General features: G+C 38.5%; 1 protein-coding gene across 3 annotated transcripts in view; it reads left to right on the top strand.

Annotated features, from left to right (window-relative positions):
- Lrba (LPS responsive beige-like anchor protein) overlaps positions 1 to 19760 on the top strand; it is a 484014-nt gene that overhangs the window by 452923 nt on the left and 11331 nt on the right. For all 3 annotated transcript variants that reach the window (XM_057757319.1, XM_057757317.1, XM_057757318.1), the window contains exon 53: positions 5426 to 5593. In XM_057757319.1, coding sequence (XP_057613302.1) covers positions 5426 to 5593 — 168 coding nt within the window. The remainder of the gene's footprint in view (positions 1 to 5425; positions 5594 to 19760) is intronic.

Genomic DNA, 19760 nt, shown 5'->3' with positions numbered 1-19760 from the left:
ACACCGAAGTATTTTTACATTTCAATTATTTAAAAGGTTTTCTGTTCCATATTAGGAAGGATCATGAAGTCTATCCTTTGAGAATAAACCTTGTCTTTCCCAATTCTGCAAAGAATCTTGCTGAAAACTCCGCCACCATGAAGAGTAGCGAGTACTGACTAAGCATGTGACAGATGTTTTTGAAGTTCAGATCCCTGAAGGACAAACCAACAGCAGATATAATCCAAGGAATGTTTGCATGGCAGAAATTTAAACTATTGATAAATTTAACAGCATGTCCTTAAAACATTTTAGAAACTGTGAGAAGAGAAAATATATTTATAGGTAATATATAGTTGAATAAAGTTAAAGATTTTTTTTTTTTTTTGGTTTTTCAAGACAGGGTTTCTCTGTGATTTTGGAGCCTGTCCTAGAACTAGCTCTTGTAGACCAGGCTGGTCTCGAACTCACAGAGATCTGCCTGCCTCTGCCTCCCGAGTGCTGGGATTAAAGGAGTGCGCCACCACCGCCTGGCTTAAAGATTTTTTTTGAGATAGGATTTCTTTGTGTAGTCCTGACTCTCCTAGAACTAGAGATCTACCTAGAACTCAGAGATCCACCTGTCTCTGCTTCCTGAGTGCTGGGATTAAAGATGTGTGCCACCACCACCCAGTTTAGAGTTAGATGTTAATTCCATATTACTTCATTAATCAATAGGACTGTAACATTGTAGCCAGTGACTGCTTGTTTGTTTCCAGACCTGAAAATTCACACAGAAACTGTATTAATTACAACACTGTTCAGCTATTAGCCCAGGATTCTTATTAACTAACTCTTATATCTTAAATTAACCCATCTCTATTATCTGTATATTGCCACGAGGCTGTGGCTTATTGGGTAAGGTTCTGGCACCTGTCTCCTTCGGCAGCTACATGACATCTCTCTGACCCCGCCTGTTCTCTCTCTGTATCTCTTCCAGCCTGGCTCTATTCTGCCCTGTCATAGGCCAAAGCAGCTTCTTTATTAACCAGTGGTAATAAAACATATTCATAGCATACAGACGGGGATCCCACATCGTGACATGGACTGTTGTCTACTGAGTTTGTTTTGACTTTTTGGTATTGCTGAATATAGTGTTTTCCACTGTCAGATGCCTAGTCCTTGGAAGAAGATATTTCAGTGGAAGAAGGAAATGCATGTATCTTGATTAAATGCTCTGGTAGTGGGAATTCTGTTTAATTGGAATTTCTAATTAAGATTCTTTTAGCAAGTCCTCTTTCCTATGAAATGCATGGGTTCTTCCTCCTCTTAATAAGTAGGTGACTGAGCAGTAGATGGTTCTTGACGGAGTTTAAATGTGTGATTTTTAGACTACTGTAGCATAGCTGAGAGAATGGGGGAATTACTCTCTTCTGCTGAAATATTTAGAGGATGAGCCTTAAAATTATTTGGAGAAATTTTTCTGTTTATTTTCTGCTCCAGGAAATTGATTCTCATTTTCTTACAGTACACTTTATTTTGATGTAAGTTCATGAAAGCAAACATGATCACACAAACCTTTCTGAGCAGCTGAAGGTTTTTTTTTTTTTAGATATTTTATTTTGTGAGGTGGATTATTTTGAAATTAAAATTCCACAAACTTTATGTAGAACTGCATAGTGAATTGATGTTTTCTAAAACTATTTCTTGATTTTACCATTTTTAGACAATATGGACAGAGATTTAGAGAGTTAAGTGGTATAGCTAACAGTAACAGAATGGGGCATGGTCTGGCCCTTCCGACTTTATATGTAGCATTCGCTCTTTTTTCTTTTTCTACATTGACTCACACAGGTGTCGCTGTCCTTGGTTAATTTGAAAACCACTGTAATTTGTAGCTCTAAGTTCCTTGTGGGCATGCCATGTTCCATTAGACTTAACATAGTTGATATCATTCCACTTCCTCCCAACAGAAACCTTGTAATACCCTGTATAAAAAATATGTGACTCTGTGTATGTAAATTAGTCATAAGAAATAGCATTATTTTAAACTTCATATCAAGTTAACTGACATTTAAAAATTTATATTTTCTATAAAAGTGCAGAAAAAAAGAACCCTCAAGTGATATTCCTTTTGTATGTCTTCTATGCATACTCAGCTGCTAGTTTTATTTAAAAGTAATTTCAGTGAGAAAAATAGGAATTTATGTTTTTATGACAATGGGTATTATCAACTAATTTTTTCCTTAAGTTTGGTGAAGAAGCAAGGGAAAATTGTATGATCAGTTAATATATAATGGCAAAGCCATCACAAGTGTTGAATTCAATTATATTTTAGCACACAAGCCAAAAAAAAATCTTCCTCTTATTAGATTGGGGAGGGGTATTTGGGTTGTAACAGGAAATTCTTGAAACATAAATCATGTTTTCATGGCACAACCAGAGCAGCAGAGGCAACAATAAAACCTCCCCCGGCAGTCAGAATTATTTTCTGGCCACATTTAGATGCAGTGGTGCAGAGTTCTGTGCTGGGATTGTTTTATTTGTAGCACAGCTGTCAAATAAAGCATTAAGTAGAAAATTTGTTCTGTCAAAAAAGGGATATTCTAGTGTTTGTGGTAATTTTTGATATTAATGTGTGGAGAGGTAACCTGGTATTAAAGGAAACAAAAAATAAAGGCTGAAGAGCACTTATGAGATTATCAGAAAATAATTTACCAAAAGAGCAGCAGGTATTTATACTGTGATTTATTTAGAAGGAGCGAGCCTCCATATCACAACAGCCGCGGAGATTGCCGAGCTGGGCTGCCAGAGCAGGGCAAGCAAACCTATAGAGAGAATGTTTGTTGGAGTTGAGCCTACAGTTTATAGAGAATAAAGCTAAGCAGGATTAGACAGGAAACTCCTTTGGTATAACGTTTATATCTTCCTCCCATTTGGATTTTCCTTCCATTCACTGATTTTAGATTGTTCTTTTTGTAGGCTACGTCATTGTGTATCTGTTCACTTTATTTCAGTGTTTGTCTACAGCATTAGACAATAAAGGCCCTGAGGGTGTGAACAGTGCATCCTCACCACTGTGTACATTTAAGAAAACCTAATGCTCGGCACCTAGTAGACGCTAGGTAAATACTGTCGAAGCTTCATAATTGTGATTACTTTGTGGGGGAAATTAAAACTAGGAAATTTTAGAAGGAAAAGAAAGCACAGCAAGTGGGTATCTGTTTTCTCACACACAGGAGGAACAGGGTAGTGGCTTAAGGAGGAACAACATGGAACATTCTGTGTCGGTAATGACCACTTCACACCTGGCCCCTGAACTAGCTGGAAATGAAGCAAGCTGCCCAGCAAATCGTTCTCTCTGTGAGGTCCCGGGACCATTGCACCAGGACTCCTAGGTCTCTTGGGTACCTTGTATGTCACTTACCTAGTTGGTAGTGCTCACACAACTCCACAGTTGCTGGTCTTCAGAACAGACCTTAGCTTGAGTAACACGTTCACCTCACTTCCTCAGTTCCCGAGCTCTCGCACTTAGGGAGAGTCCAGTATGACTTACCAGCTTCCTTCAGCGGTTAAGACAAATAATGAATACTATGGGAGTGCAGGCACCTAGCCCGTTTACTACTAAACATCTTCACTTAAAAATGAAATAAAAATTGATATACGTTTCATATTTAGTTTTAAAATTTTGAATTCTTTCTAGCAGATGCCTTACTGATACAGTCTGACTTTGTAAGCGAAATGTCTAGCGTCAATTTAGAAGGCTGAAGACATTTCGAAAACTTGTGGCACATTTAACAATTCAAATACTGGCCTTAAGGGATTTTTTGATCTGCCTTAATGACCTTTATTAACTGTAATTTGTAATTGAAATAAGTCTGAATTTTAATTAAATAAAATAAATTTCTATAAAAGAAAAAATTTAAAAAGATGTGAAATAAATAAAAAATGTTAATTAAATAAGATTAAATGAGTCTGGTTTTAAGGTTGGTAGCATTTGCTTCTGCAAGCCTGTTGCTCATGAGTGAAAAAATTGCATTTGACTTTTACCTGATGTAGATAAGTGTTTCACTATTTTATCTCTAAATTTGAAACATTTATAAAAAGTTTTAAGTTTACTGTAATCAATTATTTAAAATTTTAAGTGAATACTTTCTTATTTACACTATCTTGAAAAGTAGCCAGGTGGCGGTGGTGCACACCTCTAATCTCAGCTCTTAGGCAGAGGCAGGTGGGTCTCTGAGTTTGAGGCCTGCTTTGTTAAGTTTCAGGCCTATACAGAGAAATCCTGTCTTGAAAAACCAAAACAGAAAAAGAAAGGTAGGGAGGAAGGGAAGGGGAGGGAGAGAGGAAGGAAGGAAAGGAACGGAAAAAGAAAGAAAATAAAAGAGAGGTTATGTACTTTTAGATGCCAGCTCTTAATTGAGAGCTTAGGCCTCTGAATGTTGTTCTGTGTGTTCCAAGTTGAAAACTTTCATTTCTTTAACGTGTGAGTTCTTTTGCCGTGCCGACACTCACTTGAGAGTGTTGAGTGGACATTGTGTAGAACTCATCTGTAGACTATAGGCTTTTCCAGGGAAATGGTAGCAATGAACTAGGGTGGCTTAGAGGGGCTGTGGATGTCTAACTCTGTAAACCAGTCTATGAATGGTACCACAGTGTCAGTCAAGCAGTGACTCTCCACAGCAAGCACTTGGGGGTTGTTGTTGTTTTGTTTGTTTTTTCTTATTGGGCTATACATTTTTCTCTTAGTCTTGGTTTTTATGTCTGACACAGGTTTGTGGGCCACTCTTCTGCATACACGTTGACTAAGCTCCTCTCCACTGTCCTCAGTCCTTCCCATTAAACTACTGCAATCTTGGTTTTATCATCACCCTTAAAAGAATTTTCATCCTTCAGAAAATTAAAATAAGGAACACCGGGGTTTGAATTGCAATCATGATAAACTGGTCTTTCATGAAAAGTTAGTCCATGTATAGCCTTGGTTTGAAAAGGAAGGAAGTCTCTTCAACGTGACCTAAACACAGAAGAGCTTCATTAGCGGAGGCTGTTAGGAGCTGACTTCTGCAGTGCTTTCACAGGAAGGCAGGCAGCAAGCTTTGGTTTTGAGTCACAGAGTAACTCAAGAAAGTGTTAAATGGTTCCAGGGTAAGGACTCTCCTGGGCCTGCTTTAACCAGTAAATGTTATTCCTTTGTAATTTATAGTAGCTGTTTATAAGGATATGGTATCCTCATACTCAAATATTATTTGTTGAAATAGTTTTAACATATGCCTTTCAAAAATGTTACTGCTATTCCCTTGATTTTTTGGAAGTATTATGGGTAGTATTTAAAAATAAAACCTCACCAGGTCAGAACCTTCCCAGACTGAATTACCCTGGCATCGGTGTTCTGCAGGTTATGTCTTTGCTGGAAGCTTGCTTTGTCTTTTAATTGCAGCTAAAGAAAATTTGCTTTATATTTTAGGAAAATTGATCCAAGTGGTGTTTGGCCATTGGGATGTCGTCACTTGCCTGGCTCGCTCTGAGTCATATATAGGGGGAAATTGCTACATTCTCTCAGGGTCACGTGACGCAACCCTTCTTCTGTGGTACTGGAATGGAAAAAGCAATGGGATTGGAGATAACCCAGGCAGTAAGTACTGTTTTTTAAAGTGAACTTTTATAAATAATGTAGACACTTCAGGGGGAAGAGCTCTTTCATTACGGTGAGAACAACACTGAATTACCAAGTATGTTCACTTTCTAAGCTGTGATTTAAGGTTGACCTAGATGGCATGATTACTAAATCATCCCATAGTCACTGATAATTCAAGTCCTAATATGAAACCTTCATTTTTACATTATGGTCATTCTTATGCACAAAGTAAACTAGAGGTGTTCTCATGAACAATAACATGTAACATAAAAGAAAAATTACGTATTATCTTGTTTATTAAACTCATGCTTTAAAAGAACAAAATAAAAGTTATAAGTTTGGAATCTATATAAAATTATGCTTTTATTTGCATATTAAAAAATAAAACAGGTCATAAAAGGCCAGTATGCAATATTCAAATTGGCTCTTGACTTTTCAGATGGGAAATGAAAATGTTCACAACAGCATTAAACATCTTTCAGAAACTGCAGTGAAGGCAGTAAAACAACAACACAAAAATGTGTAACCATTTAAAATTGTAATTCACAGAAGGCAAAAAAGGAAACAGCCACCATTAAAACCAGTCGCACACAGCTGCAGTCAAGAGAGGGCTTTAAAAAACACATTAAGAAGTAGGGAAAACAATTAAAGGGACCACCTGAAAAATGAGAATTTAATTAAAATGATTATGACAACAGAGACGAGTTCCTGTTAGAATAGCTGTAGATTTCTAATTCATAAGATAGACATTGTGACTGCAATTTAAGGCTGGTTGTAGTGTATTCGGCTAAGGAAGGCTTGTGCTATCACCTAAATACCGTGGAGCGTTGTGTCTGGGTATAAGTGTATTTCACCGTCATGTTTTCGATTGACTTCTCAGGTTGTGCAAAAACAGTTAATACTTGTATGAAAGTGAACACTTTGTTCAAAAATTTTTAGTAGAATGCTGATATTTAGTAAAATCCAGAGTTTTTTTTAAACTATTTTTTATTTTTATGTACATTAGAGACTTTGGATTAGATCATAAACAAGCATTATATTCAGTTGAAATCTAGTGGACATATTTATGACTTTGATCAAAGATAATCTTCTATGTGAATAGAATAGGAAAATAATTTTAAAGTTCTGATACTGTAGGTAATCCAGCCTTAGACGTCAGAGCAAGCCACAGTGCGTTTGTACTGTGGGAAAGTATACTTTGTACATGTCTCTTATTTACACAGTCAACTTAAAGAAGGTAAAAATGCAGGGATTTTGTTTTTCATTCTCTATAAGATATCCACTATATGATCCTTCCTTATGGGTGGTGGCATTCTAATGCCTCTTCCTTTCTGGCCTCCTAGGTTGAGTAACTACTTTCAGTTTCTTTTCCTGTTTCTTTAAATAGAAGATTAAATAAATTGTCTCAGGCAAAACTAGATTTGACATAGATACCATATAAATCTACCACTTAGAGTTATTTATCTCAAAGAATTTAGATCCTTGCCTTAAAATGTTTAATGCATGTATAGCAATTTATACCCTCAAAGACAAATATTTGAGTCTTTGTTTTTCATTCGAGTTGGTTGCCTTCTCTGTGTTATGTGGAGTTCTCAGCCATGTGTATTCTGAGAAATATTAAAACCGTGCTGGCTATTCCTGCATGAAACTGCTGTAGCATTTCAGAGATTTTATGTTTTAAAATTAGAAAGCTTCACATTTTCAGAGTAAGTATTTTATATCTGTTTACACATTAACTGATATGTGCATATATTTAAATGTATGTTACTTATTTAAGTCCCTTATAAATGGCCCAGAGATCGTTTTTATATGTATGACATTTAAATAGAGAATTGAGGAGGAGTAATGGAATACTGGGACTCCTTGTAGAGGAGAAATCTGCGTTCCTGGCTCTGCTGTGGCCCTTCTCTCTCATCTGTAAAATAAAGCAACAGTGGTGACTGTTATCAGAGGCAGTCAGCCCCACACCAACACCGTCTTGGTACATATAAAAACATTATCGCTTCCGTGCAATGTGCACTTTCTCTTACTGTCTGTAATACGGTGAACGTGAACACCTAGAAATACAGGTAATGATGAGGGGGAGGAACAGAAGAACACAGGCACATCTAATACAAATTTCAGAAAACTGCTATGTATTTTTACTAAATGTATTACTTCATCCTGTCTCGCCCTTTATAATGTCTGATGCCCCAGTCCAATTCTGCTTTAGTTTTGAGTAGTGAATCCTGACATACAGGTACTTTTACTTACTATGAGAATTTACGTACATTAGAATAGAAAAAACGAAAAAGCCAATCTAAGCTTTTAAAAAACAAATAGCAGGCAAACCCAGATATTTTTATTATGTAACTGTTTTAAGCCCTCCCATGAGCTGATTCAGTCTGCTGAGCCTCTGGTTCAGCGGAGGCTGTGGCAGCCCCTGAGTCCGGCACCTCTGAGCCTTCAGGCTCCCGTGTCCACCCGCCCCCGCCTGCCCGCCAGCCTGCCTGCCCGCCTCCTGCCGCCTTACTGCTTTGTGTCTCTCAGAGCCGCAGGAACACCCCAAGAGAGCGGCCACACACTAATGCACTTGTAGGAAGGCCAGTAAATACACAGCACTACTTAACTTCAAATCTTTTATTCTAGGTTTATTTTTTTCTTTCTTTAAAAGAAGTGGTGCTGGGCGACCTATTGTTTTTTCCCCCTGCATTTTACAGCTCTCTCAGCTATTTAAGTTTATTTGAGAATTTAAAATCACAAGAATATTTAGTGATTTTATTTGCAAGTATCATAAGCAAGAGCCAGATGCCATTTTCTTCAAATCTGATGTTGTTGCTGCATATAAAGTTGATAGCTGCGTAACTATTTTAACCTAATGTTATACAATGTTAATATGTGTATTAGTTGGATAAAAATCAGGCTAACTCAACTTGGATGAAACCTATAAATAGTATAATTTGGGGCTTTAAAAATGACTAACATGTTTTATGAAACCTGTCTAGATTATGCAGCCAAAGGCTTGCTTTCTGCAGACAGGCCGTTTTTCACCTTTGGCTCTATTGTCTTGTGATGGTTATCTGCTGTGGAATGCGGCTTTCCCGATGAGAAGGCTGAAAATAGTGTTCCACTTGCTTGCGGATGGTTTCTGTAACATTAACCAGGACGATTTCAGTGAAAGGTGTTTTCTGCGGAAAGCCCAGCACTTTGTTACCTCACCCCGTCTGCTGTCCCAGGCTGAGATTCCTCCAGTGGAAGGTTTTCTCTTCAGAACAATGCCGACTGCATTGCCCTCCAAATTCCAGAGAAAATGTGTTCCCTCAGTGCCCTAAATTGGTATTTAAACACTTCCAACCTTGACATGATTGTGCTTACATAAACAAGTTGAAAGCATACGACACTGTTATTATTTATTCGTTATTTTATATTACATTAATAAATCATAAACTTGAATTTTAAAAACTAACCACTTAGGCAACACTTTTAGATTTCAAAGTAATTTTTGTTTTACAGTCTGTCTATTCGCTTTTGGAGCAAATGATTGCAGACTGCGAGGGTGTCGCATAGATTTGCGTGCGCACTATTTCAGTAAAGTACTTTAACATTCTTGCATTCTGGTTTCGATTTGATGGAAAGGTGGCATATTTCTTTTTCCTCTTTGCAATCAGACATGGTAATCTATGTCAGCCTTCTCCCTTTATAGGAATGGCGTCTATGGTGGGGGCGTAGTTTGTATATATATAACAACAAGATTCTGTTCTTTAAGAGTATTTCAGCGCCATTAATTAGAAAGAAAATTTTATTAACCGTAAGGCTAGTAGCACTCACAGGCTGCAGAGCCGCTTTGTAAAGTACTGTATTCCAGAGCTGCCCTGTTTTTTCTCTGTCTAAAACTTCATTTTGTTATACTCTCATCAGTCACAGGAGTCATTATCGTAAATCCTACTGTTGTTAATTTTACTAGTATCACCCTAATGAGACATTCCTGCTATAATTAAAAATGAATTCCAACTTTAAGGCATTCTAAATTTTTTTAATGAATTTAGAATGATCTTGCCCTATGACTATAAATACCAGTGATATTAGACTACTCATCAAGTCTGTAAGAGAAGTGGTGTTGTAACGTGTCCAGGGTGAGTTATTTACTGGTGGCCTCCATGCACAAGTGCTTATGCATATGTATGTTTTTATGCATGTGTTTAGGAATTGTGTCCTTTTATCATAAGACCTAATATGTTTTACTAAAGCTACTGATAAATTCTTATTCTTTGTCTTGGCAAAATATAGGCGGCTGTAGTGCAGTGTCCTCTCTGTAAGTAGGTAGCCTAGAGCACCATCTGCTGGGCGCACTGGGGATGTAGAGCTCTCTAATGGGGAAGGCCGGGCCTGGAAACACCGCTGTATTTTGTCTTAATTGCCAGTGATATATTATTAATGCGTCTCAAATGTCAGGATATGTATGATGTGTTGGACCTTGTTAGTTTTTTTTAAATCATTTTATTCTTCTGCTTCCACCCTAACCTGAAATTGGGACTTTGTAATAAATATTTTAAGGCAAGCACAGTACCTGTGTGATAAAACAAAGCACTACAGTTTGTCTCAGAGACACTCAGGTCTTCAGTAAGTTGTGGTTGGCAGAAACTGTTTAGATAATACCTGATCGTACGTTCCTGAGACTCAACTCGGTTTTGTATATGAAAGCAGTGCTTGAGGCATGAGGTCTTTCATGTGAGGGATGAGGTGGATCTGGGTCTTTGTCGAGGACCCCAGTTCTTACGTGTGCCTTGTTCAGCCTGCATCCAGTTCCTTCCTGGCCTGCTGCTCTACCTTCTTCTTTATTTTCTTGTAAAATTCAAAGTACGGGTCTGAAGCAGCATGTTCAGGTGACATTAAAAATGTCTATGAAACTCTCCAGAAGGTCCAGGATGTTTAGTGCTCTGTGATGTAATGCAGACCCTCAAATTCCAGCAAAACAACTCTGTATTTACTTCTTGTAGCTAATAGTAGATGTGGTAAAAGGAATTATATTCATATGGCAAATGAATACAACCTTAATGTGCACCATATGCAGAGCAGTGGGGTGATGTGCCAATATATCACATTTATTTACCTTGTTTGGTTACAGAGAAAAATCACTATTCCATTCGTCCTATGGGCTGTAGCCACTTAAATACAAGGACAGGGGAGCTGATTTATGCCCTCAAACTGAAACTGAGTATCTTCATATGTAGACACTGGGGCAATCCCAAATAAAGTTGCACACACTTTATGCTCAAAACAGGTATTTTAATTTCAAACAATGACTGAAATTAATTTGAGACTACACACTACTCAGTGACTCATTATCTAGACTCTCAGAACATATAGACGCCAAATATTACCCAGAAACTGTAATTGGTGCCCTGCCCCCTTTCTCACATATTAAAGTAAAATTTGTCTGCCGATAGAATAAGGTATAGCGAGTACCCATCCCCCATGAGTGTGGCATTACTATAGTTTAATAAGTACGCATTTAGTTGAGACCTCTGGGCCAACATTAAACTGAATTTTTTTTACCAGCTTTCAGCTTTTTATTAGAAAGATTATATGCGACCTTACATGTATGTGTACCTTATATTATGAAGTAGATATTCCTGAAGCTGTATGAAGAGACATATTCTATGAAATTATTTGTGTGTTTCTAATTATTTCTTTTATAAAGCAACAATTGCCCTACTTTTTCTAGTTACCTTAATTTTCGCATGCTGGAACCACTCCTTTTTTTTTTTTTTTTTTTTTTTGGTTTTTCGAGACAGGGTTTCTCTGTGGTTTTGTGGTTTTGGAGCCTGTCCTGGAACTAGCTCTTGTAGACCAGGCTGATCTCGAACTCACAGAGATCCGCCTGCCTCTGCCTCCCAAGTGCTGGGATTAAAGGCGTGCGCCACCACTGCCCGGCCTAGGAACCACTACTTTATAGAGCTAATTAAAAGTGCTAATTAACAAATTTTAGAATTGATTGTATCATGGGCTTTCCTGTTTGTTCTTATCTGGATGATTTATTTATTTTCATATAGGATCCCCAGTAGTCTGAACTGGGTTGTAATAATCCTCCTGCCTCAACTCCCAAGGGTTGGGATTACAGGTGTGGATGAGCACACCCAGCTTGTGGGTGTAGTGTTGGGTTTTTAAGTTGTCATCACCAACTTAGATATATCATTGCATATCATTTATCCACGACTTTTTAAAATCTAGTTTTCTTACATTCTAGTAGGCTTGGTTGGACTTCAGATTTAGGATTGGAAGATTTTGTTTTTGTAGATTTATTTATTTTATGTGTATATGCGCCCATGGAAGCCAGAAGAGGGCTTTGGGTTTCCTGAAACTGGAGTTGTGAGCCACCATGTGGGTGCTGGGAATCAAACTGAGGTTCTCATCCCCTAAATCCCTAAACCTTAACCATCTCTCCAGGCCCTTGGAGTACTTTAAATGAAGAAAAAAAATTCCCTGGAATTCAGTTCCTTTTATAGCTGAACTCTGTAACTGTTGAGCATTCTGGTGTTCATCTTTATAGGCTGTAGTTTTTATAACTTAGATTATTTTATTTCTTTGGGATGTTTTAGACAAGGTTTTTTGGTGTGTGTTTGTTTGTTTGTTTGTTTGTTTGTTTGTTTGTTTCAGAACAGGATCTTTACTATGTAGCTATGGCTGTCCAGGAAATCACTGTGTAGACCAGACTAGCCTCACACTCACAGAGATCCACCGCCTTGACCTTCCAAGTGCTGGGATTAAAAGCCTGCACCACTATTACACCAGGGCAGACCAAGGTATTGTTAATAGCTAAAGATGTGGAAACTCTCTATTACTTTCAGAGTACCTAACTTACATGTATTTAACAAAGAAACCTTACAAATATGGAAGAAACATTAAAACAAATTTTAGGGTCAGGTGTTGGTACACACCTTTAATCCCAAGAAGAGGCAGATGGGTCTCTATGAGTTTGAGTCCACCCAAGCCTACCATAGTAAAACTCTGTCTCAAAAAACAAAGACTATTACAAAAAAATCCCAAGTAATCAAAATTTATAGTTGTTGAGCCCAATCTGAACCCCACACCTAAGGCCCCAGGCTCATTGCAGAAGAGGGGCAGAAAGGTTGTAAGAACCAGAAGATCAGGGCGTTTGCTGTGAGACTGTCTCCTCACACTGTCAGACGCTCACCAACATGACCGCCCAGATGTGAGCCACACGAGGGTGACGTAATGAGCACGACAAGCTGGGTGGGAGCAGCAGCAGTGCAGCTGTGAACAGGAGTGGTACCCAGAGAGGGGTACACCAATTGTAGTGTACTGCTGGTGCCACATGGTCAGCCCTGAAACTGTGCAGTTAACTCCAGCCTAAAAAATAAACAAAAAAGCTAGCACCAATAATAAGAATTTTAAATGATTTGGATAATCAGAATAAACAGATTAAAAATTTAATTTGTATTCATAAAACTCAGTGTTGGATATAAATAAATGTGAACACTGTTTCACCTCATCAATTTTCTTTTTTCTTTTTTTTTTTTTATGTTTTTCTGGTTCTCTGAGACAGGACTTCTCTGTGTAGCCTTGACTATCCTAGAACTCACTCTGTAGACCAGGCTGGCCTCAAATTCAGAACTCAGAGATCCATCTGCCTCTGCCTCCCCAGTGCCGAGAAGGTATGTGCCTTCTTTATAGGTAAATTTTGTATATCCACTTTATTAGACACCTGTATTTAGGTGCAGGAGCTACAGATGAACAATCCCACTATAGAGAATCCACAAATGAAGTCTCAGAGTAGGAGAAAAACAACGTGGTGTAGTTCAAGTGTAGTATGTAAACAAACTGAAGAACTGTGCAAATTCTATCGAGGATACTGCAGATGTGTGATACGGACACCGAAACATATGTTCTCGGTGTCACTAAGTGCAAAAATCATGGAACTGTCTATAGCATGTCTTGTAAGTATTGTCAAATTACATGCATATGCTCAAAAGCCTGTGTATATGAGTGCATACAAAAAGTGGAATTCTAGCCAGGCAAGGCCAGAAATATTCATTTCAAGTTACTGGGACTTGGAAGCAAGTTTTCATCATCCTCATGAGTTACTAATTTACCTGTACATTTAATAATGAACATTTCATATTTGATAATAAAAGAAAATTAGAAATATTTATAATTGGAAAATAAGCCTGATTATGGAAATTTAACTGCATTTTCTCTACCTCACAGATGTGTGATTGTTGGGGAAAGTTTTAAAATTGGAGACAAGGCAAAATGTGCGAAATCAGAGTATAATTTTGAGAAACTAAGGCATATTTTTCCTTTTCAAGAAGGAAAAATGAGAACCATCTGTAGCTGGCACTTATGCAGCCCAAGATCAGATAACAACAGCGCGCGGGCGCGCACACACACACACGCTCACACACACATGCACACACGTGCTCGTGCGTGCACACGCATGCACACACACACGTGCACATGCACACACGCACGTGCACACACACAGATGGGTGGATCGCTCATGGGTGCTTAGGACTTGCGGACACACTGCACATTAACACTTCTTTTTTTTTTTGTTTGTTTGTTGTTTTGTTTTTTGTTTTTGAGACAGAATTTCCCAGCATAACAGCTCTGGCTGTCCTGGAACTCTCTTTGTAGACCAGGCTGCCTCAAACTCACAGAAATCCATCCGCCTCTGCCTCCTGAGTACTGGTATTAAAGGCGTGCACCACCACGCCCAGCTAACACTATTCTTATGATAGCCTCTTTTATTGTCCCTTGTCTTTATGGATAACACATGGAGAAACTATGAAAGTAATTTTTTTTTTCTGCCTTGGCCTTAAGGCCCAAGTCTCTCACCTAGAACTAAGAAGACATTTAGTGGGTAGGTACTATAGTCTGTATTCAAATTTAGACACTCGTAGCTACAATCTTTTGTTTATGGTGCTGGGGATGGAGCTTAGGACCCACACATGCTAAGTGTGTTCCTTGCCACTGAGCTATCGCCCCAGAGGCTTCACTAAACTGTACTACAGCTTTTACTAGATTTAATTGGATTATCAGCAGTACGGAATTTGATGCAGTTCTATCACAGAAGCATGTGGTGTTTACAAAAGACATAAAAAGACAATTTTGATACACTGATTTCTTATGGCAGTGCATGTCATGGTAGAACTTGTGGGGTTTGGTTTCTTTCCCTTTTGCATATGTGTGAGCGCACTACATGCTGAGGTCTAAGCCCAGGGCCTGTCCCTGCTGAGTGTGCATTCTGCACTAACTGTGCCCCATTCCCTAGAAGAGTATTACACACAGAATTTCCCACACAGACTCACTGTTCAGCAGAGGCTTAAAAGATGAGTCCATGTAAAACAACAACAAAACCCAGATATGTAGCAGAGGAGGGAAATGATATGAGCCCAGAGCTTAGACTGACTTTCATACCAACCTTGTCTAGTCTTACATTAGTAATTCTAGTGGTATTTACAGAAGAAGCCATCAACATTTTCTGGTACATACGGCACCTTAATGCACCTTGTGGCAATGTCGACTGTAGTCTGTATGTTTAACTACACCCAAAGACCATGACGGGTACCCGGTGTGGGGTGGGGATGATAAATATGGAATGATTAGAACAAATTTCAAATAATTTAGTTTTTGTGTAATTAAAAGGTGTTAGAATTTCCATTGAAAAATTAGGATGTTAATGGGAAGGGTTAAGAAACATTTATCAGGGGAAAAAAGAAACATTTGTCGGCAAAAAACCATTTCCTTTCTTGATTTACCATTGTGGTGAGCCACATGAGAAAGCTGAGTATTTGGTTTTCACATGAATGTTTTGTATTAATCAACAGCAATTAATAGACAAAGTGCATGAGTAAAATACAATTACCTATCTTTCGGAAGTAACCTGCATATCTTCTATAGTGGTTAACTTTTTGGTGTTTAAAATACTTAGATTAAAACGTCATTATGCCTTTTTTTTTTGCTTTTCTGTGTTTTTTCTTCATTTTTTAACCATACCTAGATCCCAAGTGACTTCTGTTTTTTTTTGTTTTTTTTTAAACAAAATCAAGTTTCATATTCCATTTTAGTTTTCTTTAGGTATACAAGATTTTACTAATGTGGAAAATTGTATTACTGGTGTTTACTTAAAGACTTCATTGATTAATGTTAAATGCTGACTCTTTGTATGAAGCCCTTTTATAAGTGCTTGAGCTTCAATGGTGTTTTTAACCTTTAAAAACACTTAAAATTTATAGGATTATGACAAAATAGATAAAACTTGACTTGATAACCATTTAATTTCTGATTTTTTGTTTTGAAGTGTTGGAATTGAACCCAGGGCCTTACACTAGTTGTCACTGCACCATTGAGTTGCAACCTCAGTGACTGTTGTAGATCAAGTCATTTTCGAACAAAGGGCCATACTGTGTTTCTGTCCTCATTTTCCAGTGTGTCACATAATACCCATAGCATCAGTAAACATTGCCGAGTGAATGCCAGAGTGTGGGAGTGAGGGTGTGAGCAGCAAGGAGCCATCACTGCATGGGTGGGAAGAAGCAGGACAGGGAAGTGCAGAGCCCGCTCCATTTCATGCAGATGCTGTGAGTGCAGCGTGCTGTGTGCCTGTTGCTGCATGCTAAGCTGCATTGAGGACTGCACAGCGTGCTCTGAAATGCTTCGCTTGTTAAGACTGGGGTAGTGATGCAGATAATGGCAAGAACTTCTTCCACTTTTTAAAATAATGAAGAAGTGTACTTTTACATGGATTATTTATCTCCTTTATGTTAGTGGAGATAAATCTTGGGAATTACCTTTCTTATGATAGTACAGGAATTACTTTTCCTCTTTCAGATACAAAATTTTAAGAAGTTCAGATTCCATTTAATAAAAATATTTAATGTTATGAGGGGGACAAAGAAAAACATTTAATAATAGAAAAGTATATCATTCTCCTCAGTGGTGTTGTGGTAACTGCTATGAAGAAGCACAGGCCCAGAGGACACAGACAGGGATGTAGCCCCTCGCTGCTTAAGTTGGGCTCTTCAGGGCAAGCACTTTTACCAGCATACTCACTGGTGTGTGCTGAGAAAAGCACATCTGTAGAGCTGGCGTGCCTGGGATTTGTGGCAGGCTTTGGGCTGTCTTTAATCTCATTTGACTTGTTCATCTTCTTCTAAGGCCATCCCTAAGATGCACTGAGTCTCCCTTTCAGCTTTGGTGGGATCTGCATCAGTAGTCATAAAACTGCTCTCACACAAAGACCCTTCCTTTGAAGTTTGCGCTCCAGCTTTCAAAGCAGTCCTGGAAGCCTGTCCTTTTTCTCTTTTCATTTTTCTTTAAGAAGTTTGAAGTGTGGCTTCTTAAACTACCAACAAGATAAAATTTTCTCCCAGCATTATTAAAAGCCATGATGGTTTTCACGCAGTAAGACTTTAAAGGGTTTAAGGGAATCTGCCATGCTTTATGGTCTAGGCTTTGGTAGATCCTAGATCCTGCTCTCTGAGAGAGCAAAGATATGGACTGTCAGCATCCACTAACAACTGAAGGTTTTTATCAAAAAAAATGAGCCTAGTAGTTTTCTGAAGACTTTCTCTGCTCTTTCAGTGAGACTGGTGAATCTGAAACGGAATGCATGGCTGAACCGTCTTGTTTGTATTGATAGCCCGCTACCATCCTGATTTGAGCTGGCAAATGGCCAGGAGGGGCAGCTCCAGAGCTGACAGGGAGGCTATAACCAGAGCCGCACGGAGATACAGTGGGTTCTTACCTTTCTTCTCTGTTGGATGATATCCCCTGTCCCCTCCACAACCCAGGAGATGATGTATCCCTTGTAGCTAAGAGAAGTGAAAGATGCCCTAGCTCCACAGAGAACCAGTGTCCTGTCTCTGATGATTCCCTCTGCCTTCAGTCAAGTGATTTCCAGTATGTCCGTTGAACTCAAGCCATTTGTATTTGTTTGGTTTAAATCCCATATCATAGAATAGTAATAGTGAAATTTTAATATTAAAATCCTTGGTTTATTGGGATTTATAAAAGTCTGACTTGTTTTTATTTTGAACATAGTTTTTAATAAGGCAAAAGCGTGAGAATACTGTGTCTGTGCTTCAAATAAGGGAGCTGGAAATGGCCTTTTCTTCATGTGTTGTAGACTGGGTTTTTCCTATACAAGAGGCAAGTTGAGCATGGTTGGATTTTTGTTTTGTTGTTAATTCTCACTGCAGATCCAGCTCCCTGAGAAGCCCTGGCCATGACTCTGCCCTTACGCTTTTAATTTGTTGTGTTACTTGAGCTTGTGTCCTCAGTCCTCCCACCGCCCCTCGCATTTCCTGGACTGTCTAACCTGTTTCCTGGACTAGGAAACTCTTTGCCAACAAAGTCCAGCACTTTAGTTAGAGATCAGACCCCAGGAGAGGGAAGGCCCTTTTCTATCTGGGTGTTATTTTGTTCATGTATCTGCTGATTTCTGTGATGAAAGTGAGTGGTATGTTTGGCATTTGTGGAAGCTGGTATTTTGTAAGCAGAACACACTTGTGAATTGTTTGCAAAGGAGGAGGTTTACAACGTAACCTCCTTTCTGAGGTTCCCTACCTTCTGACTTCATAGTTCTAGATTATCCTAGTTCATCTCTTACATTTAACAAAGAAAATAGTTGATCAGTCTCCTTCCTCCCTCCCTCCACTAAGCTCCTGAGAAAACATTCTTAAATCTAGAAAACAAGAAAGAGCATTGGCTACCTAAAGATATCTGTCTGGCCCCTCCATGACCCATCTGTCCTTTGTTTATTTTGGCTTATATATAAATTGCTTTCATTTTTCATTTTAGTTTCCTTCAAGCCTTCCCTTTCCACTGAGGAAAGATTATTTAAAACACAAATTTCACCACCATTAAAATCATTTGTAATTTATGGAAACAAAAAAGGAACAATTTCACTGAAAATGTAGTCATTAAATCATAATGATTTTAATGGTTTATTTAAAAAAACATTCCCAAGAGATATAATTAGACAGTAATTTCAAAAATAACATAATGCTATTTTTGTGGAATTTAAAATATGACAATGGGGGTTATGGAAGGGATCATGAATGATAGCTAACATACTAACTTTTTCAAACATAGAATGTTTATTTCTAAATCTCAAGATTTTTAATACAAAATTAAGTAGCTTAGATAGGCTTGTATCATTTTCCTTATTTGAAGGTCCACCCAAAAAAAATTTTTTTAATGAATTTAAGGAGAAAAAAATAGTCTCTGAGAGATTCCTTTTGATTTGGAAAATATCAAGAAAGCATTCTATCAAGTTAGGTGTGTTCCTCCTATGTGTTTCCAATCTGAAATCAGATAAAAGCAGGCTCCTGGTTCCACTTGTTCCTGGCACATTAGTCTATTAGCTGAGGTCTTGTTTTCCTTCTCTGGGGATATGGGCTAGGCTGACACTGGGCCCTAGACCCAGGATAACACATAAGTCCTTACAGGCTAAAATCTCACTCAGAATTACTGGTACTCACCAAAGCCTTAAGAGATACCATGGTGACATTGTGGAATACGCAGGGCATACCTGTCACATGTCATGATAGAGTTACCACTGCCTCCAGGGAAGGCGCAAGAAGCAAGCTCCTTTCTTGGGAGCAGAGTCCTCTCTTGCCTTTTTGGGGGTCTTGTATCTCTGTGCCTTCAATGAGGCCTATTTCCTTCCTCTGCCACCCAGAAAACCAGGCATGTTCATGTATTTTGCAAGAATATTGGGAGAGCTCAATGACCTACATCTTGAGAACACCTGCTTTCGAAGCTAGATCTGTGTTTTAGCAGCAACACTGGCCTCTACAGGTGTAGTGGGCTCTGACAGGTTTTCCTGACCTGGTAGGGGCACTTCCTCAGGGTGGGTGATGGCTCCAAGACAACCAGTCTCTGGGTCGCAGTGGCAAAATATTTATTTATGAAGCTGCTCAGAGTGAGCTACTTTCTGGGCATATTTGTCCTTTGGGGTTATACAATATCAATTCTCAACTATGCCATAAACCAGAGTACTTCTGGCTAAATATAGAATCCCCTGTGATTGTGTCACTTCTCTGAGCTGTGGCCAGTTTTTACTTTGTGACGTAGAGCAGGGTGAGTTCTTTCTTCCATTATTATATTCCCTCTCCCCCACCCTCTTTCCTCCAAACCCTCCAGCACCATCAGTAGA

Source organism: Chionomys nivalis, chromosome 24, assembly GCF_950005125.1.
Source record: "Chionomys nivalis chromosome 24, mChiNiv1.1, whole genome shotgun sequence".
Taxonomy (NCBI): Eukaryota; Metazoa; Chordata; class Mammalia; order Rodentia; family Cricetidae; genus Chionomys; species Chionomys nivalis.
This window is presented reverse-complemented; position numbering and strand designations above follow the sequence as displayed.